General features: G+C 39.1%; 1 protein-coding gene across 2 annotated transcripts in view; it reads left to right on the top strand.

Annotated features, from left to right (window-relative positions):
• Window positions 1-16,154, top strand: part of BBS9 (Bardet-Biedl syndrome 9) — an 81,285-nt gene extending 65,131 nt beyond the window's left edge. For both annotated transcript variants that reach the window (XM_070100418.1, XM_070100419.1), the window contains 5 exons: window positions 563-727; window positions 1,130-1,273; window positions 8,153-8,360; window positions 9,125-9,457; window positions 12,483-16,154. In XM_070100418.1, coding sequence (XP_069956519.1) covers window positions 563-727; window positions 1,130-1,273; window positions 8,153-8,360; window positions 9,125-9,457; window positions 12,483-12,847 — 1,215 coding nt within the window. In that variant the 3' untranslated portion in view covers window positions 12,848-16,154. The remainder of the gene's footprint in view (window positions 1-562; window positions 728-1,129; window positions 1,274-8,152; window positions 8,361-9,124; window positions 9,458-12,482) is intronic.
• The last annotated feature ends 9,809 nt before the right edge of the window (window positions 16,155-25,963 follow it).

Consider the following 25,963-nt stretch of genomic DNA (forward strand, 5'->3'; position numbering starts at 1 on the left):
TATATAGATATATATATATATATATATATATATACCTTAGATAGGGCTGAGCTTCAAAATGTGCTGAGGTACTGATAACAGATCTAGCTTATAAATTCAAATATAAATAAAAAAAAAAGCTCTGCACAGTGAAAAATTGTCCCAAATCTTGTTCTGGAACATGTGTTCTTTCTTATCCTAATTTGACCCCTCAAGGGAGGTTCCTTGATGCTGGTGAGGGGCTCTTGATCTTTGGAATTGGATCTGTGCTTCAGTTCCCTGAATTAAGCCTGAATGCCTTCTATTCTCCCCCCCCCATCCTCACAGGCGCTGTATAATCCCTATGGATTTAATGCTCCCATATAATAATTTATCTTACTGAAATGTACCCTGTTAGTAAATGACTAATTTAAATGGTAGTTTTTTATAACACACCATCCATTTCCCACTGAGGCAGGGTGACTTGAAAAAGAAGAAACAAAGGCTTTTCTTCTCTTTACATTTAGTAATTTATACTGGAGAAGGGGTTACTAGGCTAAATGGTATTGAACACCTGTCATTAACACGATTCATTCAACGACAGGCCCAGCTGATTCAACGAGCAACACAGTTTCGTGCTGTCCAGCGTCGTCTCCTCACCAAGTTTAAGGACAAGACTCCAACACCACTGACCAACTTAGACAACCTTCTGGAAGGAACTTACAAGCAAATTTTACAAATCACAGATGCCATTAATGATAATATAAAGGTTAATGAATTACTTTAACTGATGTTTTGTGTGTATGATTTTCTGCTTTTTCTTTCCCTCTATTGTATCTTTTCTTTAATAAATTTTTTAGGAATATTTTCTCTGTATTAGCCTGCCCAAAATGCACCACATGCTAGTGGATCTCTTTTGTGCTTAACAGTATTTTATTATATGTAAACTGCATTTGTATACTGCAAAAAAGGAATAAACCTATATGGTATTATATTATGTACACAACCTTTACTGCCTCATAAAACTTTATTCTCTCAGTTACCTAATTTCAAGTTCTTGATTTCCTCACTTGCACAGTTACAATTTAGGATTGCTAATTGTTCATAATACTATTTATGCACCATTTTAGCTCTACATAAGTAATGAGGAAATACATGATGTTTACCCAAGGGCCTAGAGGAAGATTCTTGCCAACTGAGCTGTGTGGTGCGGCTGGTGCTGGAGTTGGTGCGTCTTCAGACTGCGATGCCAGATCATCAGTATGCCCTGCTAAGTGCTGCCCTCTCACCTGTGGTCCACCTCTCCATGGATCAGGTAATGTGTTGCTAATGTAAGATGGAATGGTATACTGTGTATGCCATTCCTGTAATATACTACCCATGAGTATGTTACATATATATAGAGTATACATGAGGATGTTGTAGTTCAAAAGGTCATCTGAGCTGTTATGTTATCAGGAACACCTCTGGCAAGAGAGCAATTGAATGACTGATGGTGAATGTGTTTCTTCAATTTTGATTATCCTTCCTTGGTAGAAGATGTCCAGTGTCCTAAAAATATATCTTCTTTCTTTCAACGTACCAGCCGTATCCCACCGAGGTGGGGTGGCCCAAAAGGAAAAACGAAAGTTTCTCCTTTCAAATTTAGTAAAATATATAGGAGAAGGGGTTACTAACCCTTTGCTCCTGGCATTTTAGTTGCCTCTTACGACACGCACTTAACTACGGAGGAAGAACCCTGTTCCACTTCCCCATGAATCAGAGAAATAAGCAAGAATTAAGAACTGAAAAGAAAATAGAAGAAAACCCAGAGGGGTGTGTATATATGTGCTTGTACATGTATGTGTAGTGTGACCTAAGTGTAAGTAGAAGTAGCAAGACGCCACTGAAATCTTGCATGTTTCTTCTTTCTTTCAATGTACCAGCCGGATCCCACCGAGGTGGGGTGGCTAAGAAAAAGCAGTTTCTCCTTTTGGCAATGTGTCTCTAGAAAATTCATACCAGCCCCCTTGCTCGGCATTTCAGTCGCCTCTTTATACATGAAACTACGGAGGAAGAATTCTGTTCCACTTCCCCATGGAGATATGAGGAAATAAACAAGAACAAGAACTAGAAAGAAAATAGCAGAAAACCCAGAGGGGTGTGTATATATATATGCTTGTACATGTATGCGTAGTGTGACCTAAGCGTAAGTAGAAGTAGCAAGACATACCTGAAATCTTGCATGTTTATGAGACAGACAAAAGACACCAGCAATCCTACCATCATGTAAAACAATTACAGGCTTTCGTTTTACACTCACTTGGCAGGACGGTAGTACCTCCCTGGGTGGTTGCTGTCTACCAGCCTACTACCTAGGCCTAAAAATATATATACACTGTATATACAGCAGGTGCTAGGTTATCTGTCCAGTGATTACCAAGATAAAAGAATTGAAAACTGATATTCACCCTGTTGGAGGTGAAAAGTCTAAAATTCCAAAAGATAGAAGTGTTAAGATTAACTGTATTGCCCTTGCATGGATGCAGTAATTAGAGAGGCTGGTGGTCATCTCTGCCATCTTGGCTAGTCCTCCACTCTCTCTCTACTCATTATAAAATCCACCACAGTATTTTTATTATGTTTTTCTAAAGCCATTGTTCAGACTTCAGACTTGTTTTTTCACATTTTTTTTAAATATACTGATGTATAATATGAAAATACCCAGAAATGTGTTTTATCATAGTAGCTCTTCCCATTTTAAAAAATTCAACTCAGTGACAGATTTAAGTGAACACGTCCAGTGTCCAGCCAAAACTTTGCATCATGTACTGTACTAGTTCAGATAATGTATACATAATGTATACATAAATGAGTGTCTTACCAAAAAACGTCAGAACCTCCTGTATAGAGTCAGAAAACTCAAGCGAGAGAATAATGACACAATACACCAATGCTTCACACGGGATGGGAAAATTCTAGTTAGGAAAACAAATTTAGGTCAACTGTACACAATCACGAACGAGAATGATCTATCACGATTTCTCAGGGATACTAATCTTACAGAGAATAACTAAACAATGTCCAACCTAAAAGCCTACGTAGTGTAGTGTATGTTTTGCTCCATTATTGTTCAAATTTCTGTAATTAAATAATCCATATTACTACTATTGTTTGCTTAAATATTAGCTGAATCGTTACTTTCTCTGTCCATATTGACTACCAATTGATATTACTTACTAAAATTAATAATTACCATTTTTACTATCAATACAATTTACTCTTAACATTTTTGACATCATTTAATTACCATTACTTGTCTAATTACCATAACCTGTTTTAATACCACATTTACTATCTTAGAGTACTCTTAATTACCTTGTACTGCCAAATAACCTCAAGTATAACTACCAGTGCAATATTGAATGAAATAAACATTACTTTTTCACTTTTTTTGTAATCATTATTACTTACTAAAATTTTATTAAACACCATATTTACTACCAGTCAATTTTACTTTTGTACATTAAACATTATTTTATACTTCCCATAACATTTTGTTGCCAAATTTTCAAGTTTGTATATTCAACTCCAACCTTTATATTATCCTTTGTACCTGCGTACCTGTGTACCCTGTCCTGTGTACCTGTCTACCTCTACCATCTTACTATCATATTATAACCAAGTCATTGCCATTGTTATTTTTTACTTATTATTCTTTTGGTACTTTAATTTGTGAATTTTATTTTGTCAATTTAAATCTAGTTATACTCTTGATCTTGTCAACAACATATACCAGACTCTAGTGCAATTGCAAGTACCATTTCAATTTGTATTTTTATATTATAAGTTTATATTATAAGTCCTACTCTAAGATTGTTTTCATATCTTAGTGACTATATTGTGTGTGCAATTAGTGTATATTTCAATCATATTATTGTTCAAGGCCCTTACCTATCTTTTGCTAAGTAGTACCAACTACCTCATATTATTTTTTTTTTTACTTTTTTTTATTCTTTTGCTACCTTAACTTCTGTATTTTATCTTGTCAATTTAAATCTAGTTATACTCTAATTCTTGTAAACAACTTATATAACACCTTAGTGCAATTACAATTGAGAGTCTTGTGCCTTTTTTATATCATTAGATTAAACTCAGTTGTACTATAGCTCATTCTAGCTCAATACATAGTCAATACCAAATTCATTATATTAGAGCATAGTGTAATTACTAGTGAGAGTCTTGTGCTATTTTTAATTTGTATTTTTATATTATTAGATTAAACCTAGTTGTACTATAGCTCATTCTAGCTCAATACATAGACTATACCAAAGTCATTATATTAGACCTTAGTGCAATTACAAGTGAGAGTCTTGTGCTATTTTTAATTTGTATTTTTATATTATTAGTTTATACCTAGTTGTACTTTAGCTCATTCCAGCACAACACATAGACAACACCAACTCCATTATGTGTATTAGTGACTATACTCTATATGACCAAAATGCTTTAGCTATATACTTGTCCAAACTTCCCACCACTACAGATATCAGTACTAGAACTCAACACACAACTCAGGATATAAATAACCATAATTTAAACCTAGAAGATGATTGATCACGTTGACCCTGATCTAAACCTCCATAATCTGACACACAATCAAAACCTATTGGAAAGTAACTGCCTTTACTACACAGCATCACAAGCCAGCACTATCCTAAACAATGCTAAAAGTCTATCAGTACTTAACTACAACATCAGGTCCTTAAGAGCAAACACTATGATGACCTCCTGGCACTCCTTGAATCACTAAAGACACCCTTCTCCTGCATTATTCTTACTGAGACCTGGCTTAAGCAGGACACAATAGATATCTACCCTCTACCAGGATACACAGCAATCCACAACTGCAGACCATACCAAGTTGGGGGTGGTATTGCAATCTATTACTCTAACCAATTATCTTGTATTAGCACCACTTGCTTTAGTGATGAATATGGAGAATACATTTTTGCTAATTTTACTGTAAAAAACCTTAAGACGCCTATAACAATCGGTGCCATTTACCGGATACCCCACACAAACATCCCAAATTTCAGTGAGAAATTAAAGGCACTAATAACAAACAGACAAATGAATAAGCACCACCTTCTCTTAGCTGGAGACTTCAACATCAACCTTGGCCTACTAGATGATCAGCCTGTAACTGATTTCATCAACAATATGAACAACACACTTCTCATACCAACAATAACTAAACCAACCAGGCTCACTGAAACAAGTGCAACCATAATAGACCACATATGGACCAATATACTAGCCCCCCTTAAATCAGGGATAATCACAGATAGCACTACAGACCACTACCCTACCTTCCTCTTGACAAACATTAGTAAACCACCACTTGAATACAACAAAGTTTCATTTAGACTCCATGATGAGGCCTCAATAAGGAAGTTCACAGCTGACCTAGAGACTGTTGACTGGCCCACAGAATTCTCCAAGGCCAATGGTATTGATGACTGGACAGACATTTTTCTTAACAAATTACTTAGACTATACAACAAACATTGTCCTATAAAAACGAAACAGATCACAAACAAACGGCTTGGTTGCCCATGGCTAACCAGCACCATTCTGAAATCCATTGATAAGAAACACCAATATGAAAAGCAATATAGACAGGGCCTAATACACAAAGATATTCTTAAACACTATTCATCAGTCCTCACCAAAGTAATAAAGAAAGCCAAACAACTATACTACTCCAGTAGATTCACTGACACAAGAGGAGATATAAAAAAGACCTGGAAAACACTCTCTCAGATTCTAGGGACCCACAAACTGAAAAAAAAACAAGAATATTGTCCTAACTAAACCTAATGAAACACCACTGCATCCCACTGACACAGCTAACAAGATAAACGACTTCTTCTCAACCATAGGATCTAATCTCGCCAATAAAATCCCACGTACCAATGCCCATGCCGGGGACTACCTAGATGGGAATTTCCCAAATTCCTTCTATCTTGCACCAATTGAGCCCACGGAAGTCACCGAGATTATAAAGTCACTCAAAAATAACTCAGGGAATCTGTCTCATGTCCCACCATTATTGTACAAGCGAGCGGCCCATGTCCTCTCGCATGCTATCTCATTACTTTTTAACAAGTCACTAGAAACTAGCACCTTCCCGAAACTACTCAAGATGGCAAGGGTTACACCAATACATAAAGGTGGTGACCCTACAGATTTAAACAACTATAGGCCAATATCAAACTTACCATTGCTATCCAAAATCTTTGAGAAACTCGTGCACAGGAGACTATATTCATTTATAATGGCACAAAACATACTCAACCCCTGCCAATTTGGATTCAGGAAAAATAAAAGCACTAACGATGCAATCATAAAAATGCTAGATCTGCTTTACACAGCATTGGAAAATAAGGAATATCCACTAGGAATTTTTATTGACCTAAGAAAAGCTTTTGACACAGTAGACCACGGCATCCTACTCCACAAACTTGACCATTATGGTATAAGAGGCCATGCGCTTGCATATTTCAAATCTTACCTTACTAATAGGTATCAGTATGTCACCATTAAAGACACAGCATCAACAACACAGCCACTTGATACTGGAGTTCCACAGGGAAGTGTCCTTGGTCCCCTGCTCTTCCTCATATACATCAATGATCTTCCAAACGTATCTCAACACCTGAACCCCATTCTCTTTGCTGACGACACGACTTATGTCATCTCTCACCCTAATCTTGCCACCCTCAACACCATTGTTAACGAGGAGCTGATCAAAATATCGACTTGGATGACAGCCAATAAACTTACGCTTAACACTGATAAAACCTACTACATTATGTTTGGTAGCAGAGCAGGAGATGCGCAAATTAACATTAAGATCGACAACACTCTAATTGCCAGACATAATGAGGGCAAATTCCTAGGCCTATACCTCGACAACAACCTGAATTTCAGCACCCATATCCAATACATAACCAAAAAAGTATCCAAAATGGTTGGGATCCTCTCCAAGATACGATACTACGTGCCGCAAACTGCCCTTCTCACACTATACCATTCACTTATATATCCATACCTCACCTATGCTATCTGTGCTTGGGGTTCAACTGCAGCAACACACCTAAAGCCAATAATAACCCAACAAAAAGCCGCAGTAAGAATAATCACTAAATCCCATCCCTGGCAACACCCCCCCCCCCTCTTCATAGATCTAAACTTACTCCCTGTTCAGTACATCCACACTTACTACTGTGCAATCTACATCTACAGGACCTTAAATTCCAATATTAACCTTGACCTAAAATGCTTTCTTGATAGTTGTGACAGAACCCACAGGCATAACACCAGACACAAACATCTCTATGACATTCCCCGTGTCCGACTAAACCTTTACAAAAATTCAATGTATGTCAAAGGCCCTAAAATCTGGAACACCCTACCTGAAAACTCTAGAACTGCAGACACATTCATCACCTTCAAAACTACCATCAGAAAACATCTTATCTCCCTGATACACCCTGTCAACTAATTACACGAATACCACCTGGTGGTTCACACTTACACTCACTCACCCATTTGACCATAAACAGAAATATCAATCTCAATCTTAAAATAATGAATCTTAACTAGTCATAAGTGATACTCCAATACTGAAACTATGTATAGTGCCAAAACAAAAGCATTCACATTGCTAAACTCACAAACTAGTATTTAGTCACTTAGCCATAATACCAACTTACCTCATAATTTTGTAATATTTTAAACTTAAGATTTAATCTAAGTCTGCCCGAAATGCCTAGCCATGCTAGGTGTTCTAGTGGTACACTCTGTAATTATTATTCTACTACATGTAAACCACTCAATAACCAAATTCTGTAAACTCAGCATTGTAATCCTTATAGAGAATAAACTTTGAATTGAATTGAACATTTAATTGAGTGGTATAAGCTCATACTACCTGTTTAAATTTTAATTTGTAAATTGAAATTATACATATATTTTATAACAAAGCTCTAATATCATCTCTTATAACATAAAGCTCCATTGTGATCTCTTATAAATATCTACTATCATTTATTATAACATAAATCTCTAATAGATTTCACTACAGTCTGTTGACTTCTAGATGATATTTCTAGGTGCATATATTCTCTAAAAGTATTTTCAACTTCAGGGCTGGGAGGAGATAACTGATGCCAGTGTGACCTTCCTCTTGAGAACTATGCTGGGTAGAGGTCCTCGTGATGCTGTGTCAGTCCCTGAGTTGACTGTGCCATCTGACACGAATAAGCTGAAAAAACATTTGGGTCTACTGTTGGATAAGGTGACCAAAGGCAGAGTCCAACTCAGCCTTGATACTCCAGCTCCTCCAAACACTACAGGTAATTTGGACTCTCCCATTCTGAGTCCAGGAATAACTACCCTTTCCACCCAGTGTCTCTCCTATTGTAGGTCCAGCAGTACCTCTTCTCCCACTTCATGTCTCTTTCATCCTAGATTCAAGAATTACTTCCTTTCCCACCTCATTTCTTTTTCATCATGGGTCTAGGAATGAATGCTCATGCATCAGTTTCTGAACAACCTGAGACCAAAGTTAAATATTAGCTCTTTCAGCCTTGTTTTTCTTAAATTTATGTACAGTAAACTTAACTACTTAAAAAAGCATAAAAAGGAAGGTAATGTCTAGCAAGGGAAACTGCATAGTTAAATAGTTGGAAACCAAATGCTTGTTATGCTCAGTGGTTAGGGGGAGCACCAGAATTTTTATACTAGGGCTACTTTAGGATGACTCTGTTTGGAAGGAGGGCTAGGAGACTTGTTTTGAAGCAGCATTATTATGATTACTATTCTTATTTGGGGGCTTAAGCCTCCCTAAGCCAGTGTGAGTGGAGAATGAGCTGGGTAATACAGTACCAGGTGTTGTGTGTCTTACATCTAAGATACATTTTTACTGTTTCTTGTCAACTTTTATGGCAGTCTTTTGATACTTTTTTCTTTTTTAAAATAGAGATTGAATTTGCTTTTGGGGTATAACAAAATTACATTAGTTTGTGTTCTGTGTTACATGTGTTATATATATATACAGTACCACTTTTGGAACTGTTGCTTATATATACAGTTTATGATACATAAAACTTGCCATCAGATACTCGTGAAGAAACTGTTTATAAAGATGAAGATGACTTAGTAGACCCCCCAGCCTTAACAGCAGAGGACACCACGGAAGTTCCACTTGGGTCCCGACTGGGAGAGGATCGAGCCAGATCAGCCAGAGTTAGGTCAGCACGCCTCATGTCAGCTCGCAAGATTCCCGAGCGAATGCCTGGAGATGATCGCATATCCGGAAATTATCGCATCCCTGGTGATGACTGCATACCAGAAGATGATCATGTACCTGGTGATGACCATATACCAGAAGGTGATCACATACCAGAAGATGATCACATACCTGGAGATGATCGCATACCTGGAGATGGAGGTGAGTAATAATTTTAATCTTGTTATTTCTAACATTAAAAACAGAATGATGCATGTTTTGGTTAACAAGCATCTTCATATGTTGAAGTATTGATGCCTGAAAACCATATAAAGTACACTGGACACTGTTAACCCATTTACAGAGGTGGTAGTGGACACGAGATAGTCTGGATAAATGCAAGTCTTTTTGTTTTCTTAATTTTGGTTTTATTATCCACAATTATAAAACACATAAATCACATTTTGATACCAAACTCCAATGCATTTGACTGAAAACAATTTAGTTTTTTAACATGCTGGCCGTCTTCCACCGAGGTAGGGTGACATGAAAAAGAAACACTTTCACCATCATTCACACTATTATTGTGTTGCCAGAGGCACACATATATGACGGTTTAGATGCTCCTTCAAACAGTCATTGTACTGATAAAAAATTTTTTTGTTTTTTTTACACATTGGCCATTTCCCACTGAGGCAGGGTGACCCAAAAGGAAAAAAAAACTTTCATCATTGTTCAACACTTTCACCATCATTCATACTTAATCACTGTGTTTGCAGAAGTGCTCAGATATGACAATTTAAATGTCACTCCAAACAGCCAATATCCCAAACCCCTCCTTTAAAGTGCAGGCATTGTACTTCCCACCTCTAGGACTCAAGTCTAGCTAACCAGATTATTCTTCTTATTTTCAGTAAGCTATACAGGAAAAGGGATTACTAGCCCATTGCTCCCGGCATTTTAGTTGACTTTTACAACACACATGGCTTACAGAGGAACGATTTTTATTCCACCTCCCCATGGACATGAAAGGAAAAGTAATAAGAACAAGAACTCTTAAGATAAAATCAAAGGATACTCAGATGAGTGTGTATACATAAAATGTGTACATGCATGTGTAGTGTGACCTAAGTGTAAGTAAAAGTAGCAAGATATACCTGTTATCTTGTGTGTTTATGAGACAAAAAAGACACCAGCCCTCCTACCATCATGTAAAACAAATATAGGTTTCTGTCTCACACTCATTTGGTAGGACAGTAGTACCTCCCTGGGTGGTGCTGTCTACCAGCCTACTACTATAAACATACACAAATTTAAATCCTCATTACCCTATTCAGTGACACTAGTTATTTATTTAGCACACATTCATATTTGACTCGATATTTTCGACTTACAATGAATTTGTTGAAATGTGACCCCATTGTAAGTCGAGAAGCACCTGTACAAGCAAGGGGACAGATAGGAAACATAATTATAGACCAGTATCACTGCGCTTCCTGATTTTTTGTTAAAAAGAAATTATTTAGGGAAGGTAAGTCTTCCCTCACTAACCTCCTGGAGTTCTGTGACAGAATAATGGCAGCCAAGCCAGACAGACAAGGATAGGTCAGCTGCATATTCTTGGATTTTAGGAAAACATTTCACAGTGTACCCCACCAGAGATTGAGTCCCAAATTAGAGGGGAAAACAGAGATGAGGTAGTTCTACAGTAGATCAATAAATAGATATTAGAAAACAAAGGGTGATGTATGGGAAGATATTTCAAGATGGGAATGTGTAACAAGTGGGGTTCCCCAAGGATCAGTTCTAGGACTGCCACTATTTTAAACATATGTATATGACCTGTCAGAGAGAATTGACTCATATGTACTGTATCAGTGTTTGCTGGTGACATAAAACTATTTGAAGTACAAAAGGAAGAGGATAGATACAGGATACAGGTAGACCTGGACAAACTGCAAGAATGGTTAAACAAGTGGTTACTAGAATTCAACCCATTCAAGTGCAAGGTCATGAAAATTGGGGATGGAGAGAGGCAACCAGGTATGGAATACATCTTGAGTGGTGAAAAACTGCAAATATCTCTAGAGAAATATGTTGGAGTGAGTATCACACCCAACATATCGCTATAGGTACATATAAATCACATAACATGTACAGCATATGCCTGCCTTCAGAAACCTCAATAAAGAATCTTTTAGTACTCTATGAACAACATAGGTTTATCATAAGTATGCTCCTGGAGAGCAAAACGATGCCACAATAAAATGTCACATTAGTTGCACTTGTGTCCTTTTACCTAACAGCATGTAGTCACCACCTGATTAAGCTAGAAAAAGTCCAGAGGTTTGCAGCAAGATTAGTCCCAGTGGTGAGGAAATTGTGGTATAAGAAGAGACTAAAGGAATTGAACCTGGCAAATGCATAAATAAATTGTGTTGTATTGTTTTAGAAGAAAGAACAACTAGGGAAGACATGATTACAACACAGAAGATACTCAGAGGCCTTGACAAAGCAGTTAGGGACAGATTTTTTAAATGAAAGGCATAAGAGCAAGGGGAGCCACAAGAATGTTAGGAAATGCTTCTTCAGTTTCAGGGTGGTGAATAAGTGAAATAAGCTAGATGACAGAATGGTAAAGGCAGATTCAATAGAATTGCAAGAGTAAGTATGATAAAGCCCACAAGGCCAGGAACCAAGAATGCCAGCAGTTGTAGTCTAAGAGGTGGGGCCAGGAGCTGAGACTCACCATCGACAAACACAACTCGGCAAGTACATACTTATTCACACATACACACAACATATACATGAATTTTTTATTTAGTCTTCTCTTTTTGTCTCATAAGCACACAAGATAACAAGTACATCTTGCTACTTCAACTTACATTTAGGTCACACTACACATGCATGTACATGTATACACACCCATCTGAGTTTTCTTCTGTTTCCCTAATAGTTTTAGTTCTTATTTATTTCCTTTCATCTCCATGGGGAAGTGAAAAAGAATCCCTCCTCCGTAAGCCATGAGTGCCTTAAGACACAACTAAAATGCCAGGAGCAAGGGGCCAGTAACCCTTTCTCCTGTATAAATTACTAAATGTAAAAAGAAGAAAACTTTATGGTTTTCTTCTTTTTTAAGTCACCCTTCCTCAGTGGGAGATGACCATTATGTTAAAAAAAAATAGCATATACAGAAGATATTAGCACTATGTGAAGAATGACAGTAATAGTAACTTCTTTCTTGTAGAGTCGAGCATTATTATGGACAACCCCCAGGCCACAAGTATGGCATCCCAAGACCAGCTCACAGATAGCAATATTGACACTGACACCACAAGTCTAACGAAAGCCGGTGCATTCGCCCATCAGAGTAGCTTTGGCAGTATCCTGGAAGATCCCATCCTCGAAGAGAGTGATATGCCCAGCGACTCCCAAAACCCAGCGGTCGAGGAAGACGAACAAACCAAAACACCGGAGGCAGAGGAACCTTCGATGAAGCCTGCAGAAACAGTCAGTGAAACCTTGAAAATTACCAAAGTTCCCTTGAAGGAAAACACTATTGAGAGTCCTGCAGATATCTTTACAGTAGAAGATAATGATGACATTTGGTAGAGTGCATCTCTGACATACACTTGTATGTACGACAATTAATGCTCATTTAATTCATCACAGAGTACATGCAGTTTTATTTATTATTATCATTTTTATTATTTATTTAATATTACAACTGTATTATTCTGTAGGTTTAGCATTCCCCATGAATATAATACTTTTATTACTATAGCTATTATTTTATTATTATTTTACTATTTAATTAATATTACAAATTTATTATTCTATGGGCTTAGCATTCACCCATGAATATATTATTACTTTTATTACTTAATTATTATTTCTTTCTTTCAACACACCGGCCGTATCCCACCGAGGCGGGGTGGCCCAAAAGGAAAAACGAAATTTTCTCCTTTTACATTTAGTAATATATACAGGAGAAGAGGTTACTAGCCCCTTGCTCCCGGCATTTTAGTCGCCTCTTACAACACGCATGGCTTACGGAGGAAGAATTCTGTTCCACTTCCCCATGGAGATAAGAGGAAATAAACAAGAATAAGAACTAGAAAGAAAATAGAAGAAAACCCAGAGGGGTGTGTGTATATATATGCTTGTACATGTATGTGAAGTGTGACCTAAGTGTAAGTAGAGGTAGCAAGATGTACCTGAAATCTTGCATGTGTATGAGACAATAAAAAAACACCAGCAATCCTGCCATCGTGTAAAACAATTACAGGCTTTCGTTTTACACTCACTTGGCAGGACGGTAGTACCTCCCTGGGCGGTTGCTGTCTACCAACCTACTACCTAGATTTATTATTATTATTATTTTATTTTTTTATATGAGGGCTAAATGTGAGGGTGTCGACCAGTATAACAAAGAGGTGGAGACTCAAGTTCTCTGTCAGCACCAAACCAAGCATGGTATAACTGTGTACACACCATGAAGTATATAAGCAAAGTACATTGGCAGTTATGCATTATATATAAATATAATCCCTGAATGAAGGGTGGGTTTTGAAGGTTGTACAGACTTAGGGGAGGGGTTACTGAGCTAAGTAATCTCAAGGCTCAACAAGTCAGTGATCTAGGTAAGCTCAAGGCTCAGTGATTTTCAGTAAAGCTTTACATAGTCTCTCTGGAGAGACAATACTTTAAGTGATGTGCAGATATGTGTTTAGTGCAATCATTGGTAGTTTTGATATTATGGCTACTTTGATTTTGTGTTATGAATTAGTCTCTAACATATCAGTCGTTGAATTACATAGTCCAAAGTAAAGGATTATCTACTCGTATCTATTTTCAAAAATTATTCTAATTACTGTCAAGAAGGTAAATGTGTTTAATTTTTATTATCAGATTTCAATCAGAATTAGTAAGAAAATTTGACTTGCACAGGAAAACAGTCACTTCAGAACACAATTGGAAAAGCATTTATTTCCTACATTGCCAGGTTGTTCTTTAGAAATATATTATGGTACAATTTTTTAAATGCTTGCTGCTAAAAAACCATTCTTCTTACCATAGACAGCAAAATATTTTGCTATATAAAGGATGTATTATCTATGTTACTCGTTAAGATCGGTCTGCTGCAGAATGTAATTTCAGCTCCATTTTAGCCTCCTGTCGGTGAACTGGATGGACCATCTATTTATAAATCCATCAATAATGGATATAAAATTGAAAATGGCATAAAATACCAACAAGATAATAAGACACATGCAACAGTTGTGTATCTTAATTGTTGACATCCAACTATTACATGTCTTAATCATTAACTTGCCAATATTTTGTACCATTTTCAACATACCTGTCAGAAACAGCAACACGAAATTTATTTTTCAACAATTAAGTTATCAGTATGCAGTGCTGATTGAGCTGTTTTTAATTTTTGAGCTTGTGGTACACAAGATAATGGAACAGCTGCCACAACAGGTAGTTTTATTCATCTCTCCTCGTGTTTGTTATGTACGGTAAACCCTTGGTAATCGCTGATACCTTGACTGCAAAAACTGTGAGGCCTGGTCATGGACTGGGCGACAGGGGCATAGACCCATGGAACACCCTCCAGGTATACCACCGTAGAGCCAGCAGACATGTAAGCATTAACAGCAGCATCCCACATCCCCTTTTCCTTTTTAAGTCATGTTCCTCACTTTTTGTTACATTACTCATGTACACTAAAATTTTTAGTGAAATATACCATTATAGTACAGTAATAAGATAAGATTTGTTTGGATTTTTAACCTGGAGGGTTAGCCGCCCAGGATAACCCAATAAAGTCAGTGCGTCATCGATTATCTGGCAGTCAGTTATTCAGCTTCCAGTATTGCCTGATGATCTTTTTGGGTCTGGCAAAATGTTGTACTGTGTAATTCAGTGACCATGGAAAAAATACTTTGTCAGTCAGACACTACATAAAGAATTAAAAGGCACAATATAGACACTATGTAGATACTACATAGTCTGCACTCACTTGAACAAAGAAGAGTGTTCACATTCATTAGAGAATCTTTCAACACACTGGCTGCATCCCACCAAAGCAGGGTGGCCCAAAAAGAAAAACAAGTTTTTTTTTTTTTAACTTTAGTAATGTATACAGGAGAAGGGGTTACTAGTCCCCTGCTCCCGGCATTTTAGTCGCCTCTTACGACATGCATGGCATATGGAGGAAGAATTCTGTTACACTTCCCCATGGAGTTTCCTAAGTATACCTACATTTTTACTCATAAGCAGTGGTTTCTTCACTGTAGTTGAGAACATAGATCTGTAATACCAAAGGTTTGATGTACAATATTGTTCGATCTCTTTCTAGTCTTACTTCAGATCAGTTTGAGTCATGTTACTGTTACAAATAAAGTCTGATTTAGTGGTAGATGTTTGAATTAATTATGATCATGAGAGTTTTTATTTAATAAGAAACATGACTGCTGCTTTGTGAGTACTAAGTTATCTGTCCATATAGTCGATTAATAAATTTACAATATAGAATGTAAAGAAAACTTAAGAATTATGTGCTCTGCACCAGATGATTATTACTGCTTGTATGCCAAGGTTATGAATAGTTTTATAATCAGGAAGTATAGAAAAAAATTTAAATCAAATTGGTGGAAAAAGAGATGTATGGCAAAGGAGACCTTTTATTATGAACTTTCACATACAAGAGATTTTGGAAAGTGCCTTGTGTAGGCAACCTGTTGTAACAATAAAAAGTCTTGAATATAATAATAGTATACAATACTGACAAGCTGATAAGTAAGACACATGTGCAACAGTTGGGTATCTTTATTTTGGAATAAAGATACATAACTGTTGTACATGTGTTTTACCTATTAATATAAGGTGTTATTTTTCTTGCTATACTTTGTGTCTTTCTTTTCCTGCAACTCACTTCTGTGTTCCAAGAATTTATATGAAATTTTGTTTTTTTTTAGTTTGTATTGGCAACATGAATGAAGATATTTACTTTTTTTTTTTTTTAACAAGTCGGCCGTCTCCCACCGAGGCAGGGTGACCCAAAAAAGAAAGAAAATCCCCAAAAAGAAAATACTTTCATCATCATTCAACACTTTCACCACACTCACACATTATCACTGTTTTTGCAGAGGTGCTCAGAATACAACAGTTTAGAAGCATATACTTATAAAGATACACAACATATATTTACATTTTATTAAAATCGCCATGACAGAATATACCATAAACTTTAAAAACTGTCATTCTTGGGAACAGTGGCTGTGTTGGTTTCTGCCTTCAAGGAAGGTGCCTTAATGTATAATTCTTGTCTTGTTAACTTAAATCCTAGATAATACTGTGTGTTGCATGTACTGAATATATACCAACACTGTCTTGTGATATAAGCTGTAGCTTAACTAAATGTTGATTTATGAAGAAAATGCATGTATACAGAGAAATGGAAATGACAAAAAAATTTGTATGATTTAGTTGCATAATTCTAAAAAGTAGTTACACTTGTTGTGAAATATACAGTGACCTTTTTTTTTAAATACATTGGCCATTTCCTACCAAGGCAGGGTGACCTGTAAAAGAAGAAACACTTTCATCACTCACTCCATCACTGTCTTGCCAGAGGTGTGTCGATACTACGGTTCAAAAACTGCACCATGTATATACTTGAAACACTACATTGCAAAGCCTCCATTTGCTTCTAAAATATAGATATGAGTTTGAGTGGTAGGAGCTTGGGCATCCAGCCAAGTATATATGGGTGTTAGCTCAGAAATAGTGGATTATTATTATAATCAAAAGAAGCGCTAAACTGCAAGTGTTAGACAGCGCAGCAGGGCAGGGAAGGATGCAGGGGGGCAGTGCATAGTGCAGGGGTAGAGGGTAGCAAGAGATTAAGGTAGAAAGGACGGAGGAGAGTGCTAGAGGCATCATCATCAGAGTTTGAGTAGTCAATCAGTCGCTGTCAAAAAGTCAATGAGAGAGTCTGGATTAAAGGAGGGTCCATCAGCAAGAAGGGACGGTAAAGAAAGGGCAGCAGAGCGGAGACGACGTTGGAGGTAAATTCTGCATGCTTGTTGATAGAGTGGGCAGTCCAACAGAATGTGACTAACAGATACTGGAACTTGACAATTTTCACAGAGAGGAACAGGGTGCCTCTCCATGAGATACCCGTCAGTAAGACAAGTGTGACTGATGCGAAGACAGAAGAGAATAGTCTCCCAACCCCAGCATTGATGACAAGAAGACGGCCAGAAACCTATACTCGGTTTAATAGAACGAAGTTTTTTATGGGGCAGATCAGATCAATGTTGTTGCCAATGGGTGTGAAGGTGGGTAGCAATTTCTGCAAAATAGTCTGTGAATGGCACACCTCTGTATGAAACTGGGAGGTCATATACTACTGACTGCACAGCAGTGTCTGCCTTTTCATTGCCCTGTACATCAACATGACCAGTGACTCAGCAAAAAAACTATCTTTGTGTTTGCTAGAGATACGGCGTAGCCAAAGTTGGATACAAAGAACTAGGGGCGAGGTGTATCAAATTTTCATATAACCTGTAAAGCACTAAGGGAGTCTGAAACGACCTCAAATGCTGATGCAGGCATAGATGCTATATGGATAAGTGGTACAAGAATAGCATACAATTCAGCCGTAAAAATGCTAGCTGAGGACAATAAATGTCCTTGCTCAACACTGTCCGGAAACTGCTGCGAATCCAATGCCATCAGAAGACTTGGAACCATCGGTGTACACTGCGATGACATGAGAATGAGAGCGGAAGTGGTCAAGAAAAAGAGAGCGGGAAGCCACTGTAGGGAGTTGGACTTTTACGCATGGCAGTGGGAAAGAACAGGCACAAACAGCTGGAACTTCCCAAGGGGACAGGGAAAAGTGAGATGCTACATGAACATAGAAAGGTGGTAACCGAAGAGAAGACAAAGAGTGAATGGAAGCAGAGAGAAAAGGGGCAGAGTAAGCAGGGGCGACGAACAAATAATGAATGTCTACTAACACCAGTGACCATCCTATATACGGAAGGATTGTGGAGGTCATGAGATCGAACATAATAGCGAAGGCAACGAGCATCATGGCAATTGGACAAGGATGGAATATTCGCGTCTGCATAGAGGCTCTCAACAGGGGATGAATGAAAGGTACCAAGGCACAGATGGAGACCTTGGTGATGAATGGGATCTAACTTAGTTGTGGGAGAGGCCACAGAATAGATTTGGTCACCATAATCCAGCTTGGACAAGACTGGAATGCAAATGGAGGAGAGTGCGATGATCTGCTCCCCATGAACAATGAGAGAGACCTTTAAGGAGATTTAGCCAACCATGGCAAGTTGTCTTTAGAGAAGAAATGTGTGATCTCCATATCAGTCGGTGATCAAAGAGCAGGCCCAGAAACTTGACCGTATCACATGCCGGAATGTATGAACCGTGTAAGTACGAGGAAGTATCTGGAATAAGAAGACGTCTAGCGAAGGTATTATTATTATTATTATAATCAAGGGGAAGCGCTAAACCCGTAGGATTATACAGCGCCTGGGAGGGATGTGGAAGGCATTCAGGCTTAATTCGGGGAACTGGAGCACAGATCCAATTCCCTAAATCAAGAGCCCCTCACCAACATCAAGGAACCTTCCCTGAGGGGCTAGAGAAGGTAATGAACTGGGCTTTTGTACTAGAAAATTTAAAGCCGTGAGAAGTGGTCCAGTGGGAGACTTGGTCTATCACAGCCTGAAGAGTGGGTGCTACTAATCGACAGTCGACACCCGAGTAATTTATGGCGAAGTCATCAACATAGTGACGACCAAATATGCGAAGGAAGAATGGAAGGTAGGTCATTTATATCTAAGAGAAAATGAGTAGTGCAGGGGACACAACCTTGTGGAACTCCCTCGGCTTGTACAAAGTCCGAGGATAGCAAGGCGCCAATACGGATCCGAAAATGTTTATTGGACAAGAAAGCAGCGATGAAGTTTGGTAGATTACCATAGAGGCCTAAGGAGTGGGGTTAGGCTAGGATGTTATACCTCCAAGTGGTGTCATATGCCTTCTCTAGATCAAAAAAGACCACTAGGACAGAGTGGTTGTTAGCAAAGGCATTGTGAATATACGTATCTAAGTGGAGCAAGGGGTCTACAGTAGAGCGGGCTTTGCAAAAGCCATATTGACAAGGGGAAAGGCTATTGTGTGTCTCTAAGAACCACATCAGATGTCTATTCACCAATCGTTCCATCACTTTGAAGACCATACTGGTCAGGGCACTGGGACAATAGTGAGAGGTGTCAAGTACTGAGGCACCTGGTTTGCGAAACGGTAGTAGAATAGCTGATTTCCAGCGTTGAGGGAGAACCCCTCGCGTCCAGATTAGATGGAAAAGATGTAAAAGAACAGGAAGGGCCGTAGAATAGAGATGTTGAAGCATACTGATGTGGATATCATCAGGTCCCGGTGCCAACGGCTGGCAAATGGAAAGCGTGGCCTCCAGTTCTTGAACAGTAAAAGGTATGTTATACGGCTCCAACCCATTGGAGGAGAAATCTTAAAGCAATTGCTCTTTGGTAGGTTTAGGCACAAATGAAGGACAGAGATGAAACCCTTGGGAGATGCGGACAAGATAGTTCCCGATTGCTGTGGTAACTTCTAAGGGTTCAGCAACTCTCAAAATAGGAGCTGGGTCCAGAGTGTACTTGCCACACAATTTCCGCACCTTTTTCGAAATCATGCACATAGGGGAAGACGAGTTAATGGTAGACACAGTCTTGCTAATAAGTGCGTTTAGTGACACAGATGATGATGCGAGCAACTGTCCTTGCCCGCTTGAAATCCAACAGACAATCCACTGTACAATTATATCAACAATGGCCCCACTCACCACGTTTTAAATGCACTGCACGGGCGCATGTAGGAGACCACCAAGGTACGCATGCCTGAGAATGCCTGCCTGAGGTTTGGGGGATAGAACCCGTTGCCAGTTAAGACCAAGGTCGAAAAGTTGTGTGCCAGATCATCAGAGGGCAAAAGGGGGTCCTCCCAACAGGTGGCAAGATGGGAGTATAAGTTCCTATCTGCTCAAGCAAATTGCCAACGAGGACTACAAAATGGTCGGGTACACAAAATGATCACTATAGTGTAAATCTGGAAGAACAGACCACAAGAAATCAAGTGCAACGAGCCAGGAATAGACAAAGATCAATGCAGGAGAGAGACTGAGTATGAGAGTCAAAATGGGTAGGAGCACCCGTGTTTGAAACATGAAGAGGATGAGATGCGAGAAGTCTCCCCAACTCATCACCACGAGAGTCACAGTGGGACCCTCCCCACAGGTGATGGTGAGCGTTAAAATCACCAACAACAATATGGGCTGTGGTAGAGATGAAATTAAAAGTGCAATATCAGAGATACAGAATGCACAAGAGGGAGAAAGATAGAGAGAGCAAACTGTAAACCATCAGTGTAAATAAATACGAGCTGCAGTATAATGCAGCAGGGAATAAATAAAAGCTTGTTTATACAGTATATCAACACGTACAAGAAGCATGCTTTCATTAAATGATTCGTCAGGTAAAGGATTGGAAGAATGTATCCGCAACTAGCCCAAAATGGGGCGAATGACAGCAGAACGAATTTTGGGCTCTTGCAACCCAACACATACTGGGGACAACTGGGAAAGCAACAATTGGAGTTTTCCTCAATTGCCCCTAAGGCCACGAATATTCCATTGTAAAAAACATTATGTACAGAAATAAAATGACAATAAGAAACGATAAATAATTATTATTATTATTATTATAATCAAAAAGAAGCGCTAAGCCACAAGGGCTAAGAAACGATAAAACCTATGGGCTTTGAGGATCGGTGAAGACAACGGGTGGGGGCAACAGTAAGCATGTAGAATATTGCGGAGGAATAGATTGTTGCATGGGTCGTGAAATAAAGGAGTAGGAGGAGGCATTGGTGTTCATCAAGGGTGTCGTCTCTGCTATATAGATGGAGATAGCATCTAACGTCTCAGTTGATAAGGAAGCCAATGATACCATGATGTCAGAGACAGGAGAGGCATTGCAAGTAAAGGTCAGAGTAGCTATGGAGGCAACAAAAGAGGTCTGAGGAGGGTGTGGAGTATGAGCCTGGAGAGATGTGCTGGCTGGGGGAGAAGAGTCCTGCAGTGTAACAGGAGAGGAAGGAGGTTGGAGGGCAACTATGGAAGATGGGGGGGGGGGATGGGAAGAGGGAACTTCACTAGGGGGAGGGTGAACCTCCACCTTTGTGTGAATGCTGGAAAGGGGGTGAGAACTAGTCTTCTAGGTAGAAGATAGATTCTGGATGGGATGGACGCGAAGAAAGTGTAGGTCTGTGAGGTCTAGTAGACTGAGAAGTAAGCAAGCGAGATGAAGAAGTAGAAGTAGAAAGTGGTGCAGAGGTAGGAGTGTCAGAGGATAAAACTGCAAAAGCATTAGAAACTAGGGTGACCCCGGAAGACAGGGATGTAGAGGGATTGGGAGGTGGGAGGACTGTCGAGGTTGAAGGTCTGCGGGCTACTCGAGCATACAGGACACAAAGTTTTCCTTGAAGGCGGAGCTGAGAGACTGCCATAGTGTAAGTAAGGCCCTCATGCTCTTTAAGGTAACGGATCTCTTGTTCATTATGATAGACCTGGCACCGGTGGGAAAAGGAAGGATGAGGTTCCTTGCAATTGAGACAAGAGGGGGGAAGATTACAAGACATATTGGAATGATCCACTGCACCGCAGATCGGGCATTCAGCCACAGATCTTCAGTGTTTAATGGGGTGCCCAAAATGCCAGCAATTATGACATTGTTGGGGGGTGGGAACTACTTGACAGACCTCTAAATGATGGCCCTCGATATAGAGAGGAGGGAAGTTCACGGCAGTCGAAGGTTAAACGAGCGATGTTACTGGGAAAGCACCTTCACCCACGAGCAGACAGGATGTATGAATCTACCCTAAGAATAGGGAGGTTTTGAAGGACTAATTGTTCTAAAATATCATGCTGTATAGTCCTTGTGGCTTAGCGCTTCTTTTTTGATTATAATAATAATCTAAAATATCATTGCTGCAAGACAAAAAAATCACTCTGTACAATGGTACACGGTAAGACCACAGTACCACTGCAAGAATTAAGAGTAGCATGCTTATGAATGGTGACTGGTATGTTATCAGTGGAAGTGATGCGGGAGAGCATGAGCGTGCTCCAGATTCTGTACAGTTACGACATGTGCATTGCTTCCAAGAGCATGGAAAAATATGTATTTTGGTCAACATGCATTAAAAGAGTATTGCGACCCCTGAATGGGTCACAATGTATATAATGTATATTACCTGTTCATATAATTTTATATTGCTTATATTTGCAATATTTAGCTAATATTGCAAATATAAGCAATATAAAATTATATGAACAGGTAATATACATTATATACATTGTGACCCATTCAGGGGTCACAATGAAGAGTTTTACCAGTTCCATGATCAGACAGGTAATCCGTTTGAAATGTCGTTTGTAAAGAAAATTTTGTCCATTGCACACTTGTTAGCCTCGTACGCAAAGGTGGTGTCATATAGATCATTTTTGAGCAATCGTTGATGAACTGTCATCAGTAGATTGTCTTGGACAATCAGGTCAGGCGTTCTGACCTGAGGAAGGCGGGCGATCCGAAAACCATCGCACCGTATTTGGGGAAGTCAGACGCATTGTGAAAGGTGTGCTAGAAGTAGCAACATGGACAGAAACGGGTGACACAGCAGCACTCATGAAGTGTCACCGGCAGAAGGTACAGGGGTATGAGAAAAGTCGAGAGAATGGACCGATAACGAAACCAGATCAGAACAGGGTGTGGGATCAGAAAGGGGCGTAGGAGGAGGAAGGGTTTCATTAGGTGAAGACTCCATAATAAAGGTGATTCTTCAATGATATCTCCTTTCTTGTTATTTTTAGAAAAAAAAAAAGGAAAGAAAGAAAAAAAAGAGAGGGACAGTCACTAGGAGGTATGGAAGGGCTGGAAGTTCACCCCCCCCCCCCTCAACCGAGAGGGCCTAGAGCCTACAGGCAGTGAAGATGCAGCGTGGAACCCGTGCCATACCCTACCCTTCATGCCAGTAAACCAGCGCCCTGGGATACCAGCCTCACATCTACCGAGCCACATCAGCGGACAAAAGGAAGGGCGGTCGGAAACCTGCCACAAAGCATACCTCATTCAACTGCCACCTCCCAGAACCGACAGGCAGTTTCCGGAGATACACCCATTATCCGAAACGAACCCCGCCCACTTCTTGTAAATCCAGAAAGGAAGCGGGGCACCTTCAGATAATTCAGATTCCACGGCAAACCACACCACCCCTGGGGGACCCCACGGAGTGGGATGAACCCCGGCACACTTCCCCCTACTTAGAAACCATAATGCCCAAGGGGAGAACCTCAGAGACTACAAATTGAACAGGAAATAAGGGAAGGGTGGGGAAAAGGGAGGAGAGGGGGAGCATGGGGAGGGAGGATTGGGGGGGTAATTAGGTTCGATCGGAGGAAGAAGACCAAGAGGTCCAATTCCTCCGACCGATAGCCTCTTTACCTTGGCAAGGAGCTCCCCTTAAAGAGAAGTAGTGGAGACAAGTGATTTTTGTGTAATGTAAGCATGGTAACTTATGTGAAGGTATTCAGGGAACCTAGTTAGCATGGTAACTTGTGTGAAGGTATTCAGGGAACCTAGTTAGCAGACTTGTGTTCTGGAGGTGTGGGTACAGTACAATACCTTCACTCTGGATGACGACCAGGAGTGTTGCAGTTTGATTTATGTCCATGCACTTTTGGAAAGACAGCTAGAAGAGTGATGGTGAATGTGCTTCCTTCTTTTTGTCACCCTCCATATCTTGGTGGGAAATTGCTTATGTTTACACCAAATGCCTACACTTTTTTTTTTTTTTTTTTAAGTTTTTTAATAGGCTCAGCAACTTCTCAGGATGGACATTTGACCACTCTGTGCAGATCTTTTCAATTCCTCTCGACCTTCTTGAATGCATGTTTAGGCAAAACTTTGCATTATTTTCCTAGTAAGGTAGTAGGCCTCTCATTCTAGTCCTGAAATTCTTGATAAGACATTGGTCGATATTGGATTCTCATCTTATCGATATTTCCTTATGGCAATCACAAAATTTGTGAAGGCCAATAATCATTTTCCCATCATCTGCAAATTCTTTGACCTTCCCTCTTTTGTCTTGTGAAATTGCCAGAATGACATAGTAAGATTACCTTCTAAATATTTGTGTCCTAAGACATGTGCAATATCTTTGAAAAATGGTTCCACTTTCTCAGAAGCTTTTCATTCTAATATAGAGCATGAGGATGGAGACTTTTATAGTGGAGCCAGTGAAAGGGAGAGGTGAGGCAGTTGGAGACATGCTCACACATGGGTGAAGCCCACTCATAGAAGTAGGTGACATCAACTGCTCTCCCTCTACTTTTTCCACTGACTCCACTATGAGTCTCAGCTCTATGCCTCTGTATAAAATTGAAAACATTTGCTTTACAGGCAAAATGTCTCAGTAATGATGCCCAGGTGTTGCACATGTGTCTTATTCCCAAAATATTTATGTTCAATGTTTATAATATGTACATGAAATTTCTTTGAAAATTTCTTTGCAGGTATGTTACCATTTTTGACAGATATGCAACTGACACATACAATATTGATAGTCCTACACTTCAATAACAAATTTTATATATGGAAGGGTATGGATGCTGATTAGTGCATCATTTGACTTAAACGGCTAAAAAGAGCAAAATACAGTGGACCCCTGCTTAACGATCACCTCCCAATGCGACCAATTATGTAAGTGCGTTTGTACGTGTATGTTTGGGGGGTCTGAAATGGACTAATCTACTTCACAATATTCCTTATGGGAACAAATTCGGTCAGTACTGGCACCTGAACATACTTCTGGAATGAAAAAATATCGTTAACCGGGGGTCCACTGTACTGTGACTGGAACAATACACAAATAATCCAGATGTAGGAGAAAGAAGTTTATGACGACATTTCGGTCCAACTTGGACCATTAACAAATCAGTGTGAATAGTTATTGGTCCAAGTCGGACTGAAACGTCTTCATGAGCTTCTTTCTCCTGTGTGCGGGTTATTTGTGTGTGGATCATTTGAATTATCTATAAAAACAGAGAATGAGTGATGTAAATAATGTGCTTGCATCTCATTGTGTATCTCATTATTTTGGTGGAAAATGGACTTTGCTAAATATCAAGAACAAGAAATTATATGTTGTACTCTTGCATTATCCTGCTAAATAAACCTTTTACTCTCATATCATCCAAGATCTAAATAAATTTGGAGGGTACCGTTTCATACATGTTCTACACACAACCTACATTGTGAGGTCAGGTCTTGACCTGAGAAACATTTGATATATATGTGTATAATTAGTACATTTAGATTTATATTATGTATATTTAGTATTTCTGTGTAGCACTGATAATTTTCTCTGCATATATGCAGTATTTATTATTTTAAGATGAATTTTGTAAGCAAGCTTGTTGCAACTGTCCACTTTTGTTTACATTTAATTGTTATTCTAGTCATATAGTCATATTCTAGTCATATATGTACATGTAGTCATATTCCAGTTTTATAGTCATATTCTAGTCATATACTAGCAACAATACAATAA

The sequence above is a fragment of the Cherax quadricarinatus genome, chromosome 72 (genome assembly GCF_038502225.1).
Source record: "Cherax quadricarinatus isolate ZL_2023a chromosome 72, ASM3850222v1, whole genome shotgun sequence".
In the NCBI taxonomy this organism is placed as follows: domain Eukaryota; kingdom Metazoa; phylum Arthropoda; class Malacostraca; order Decapoda; family Parastacidae; genus Cherax; species Cherax quadricarinatus.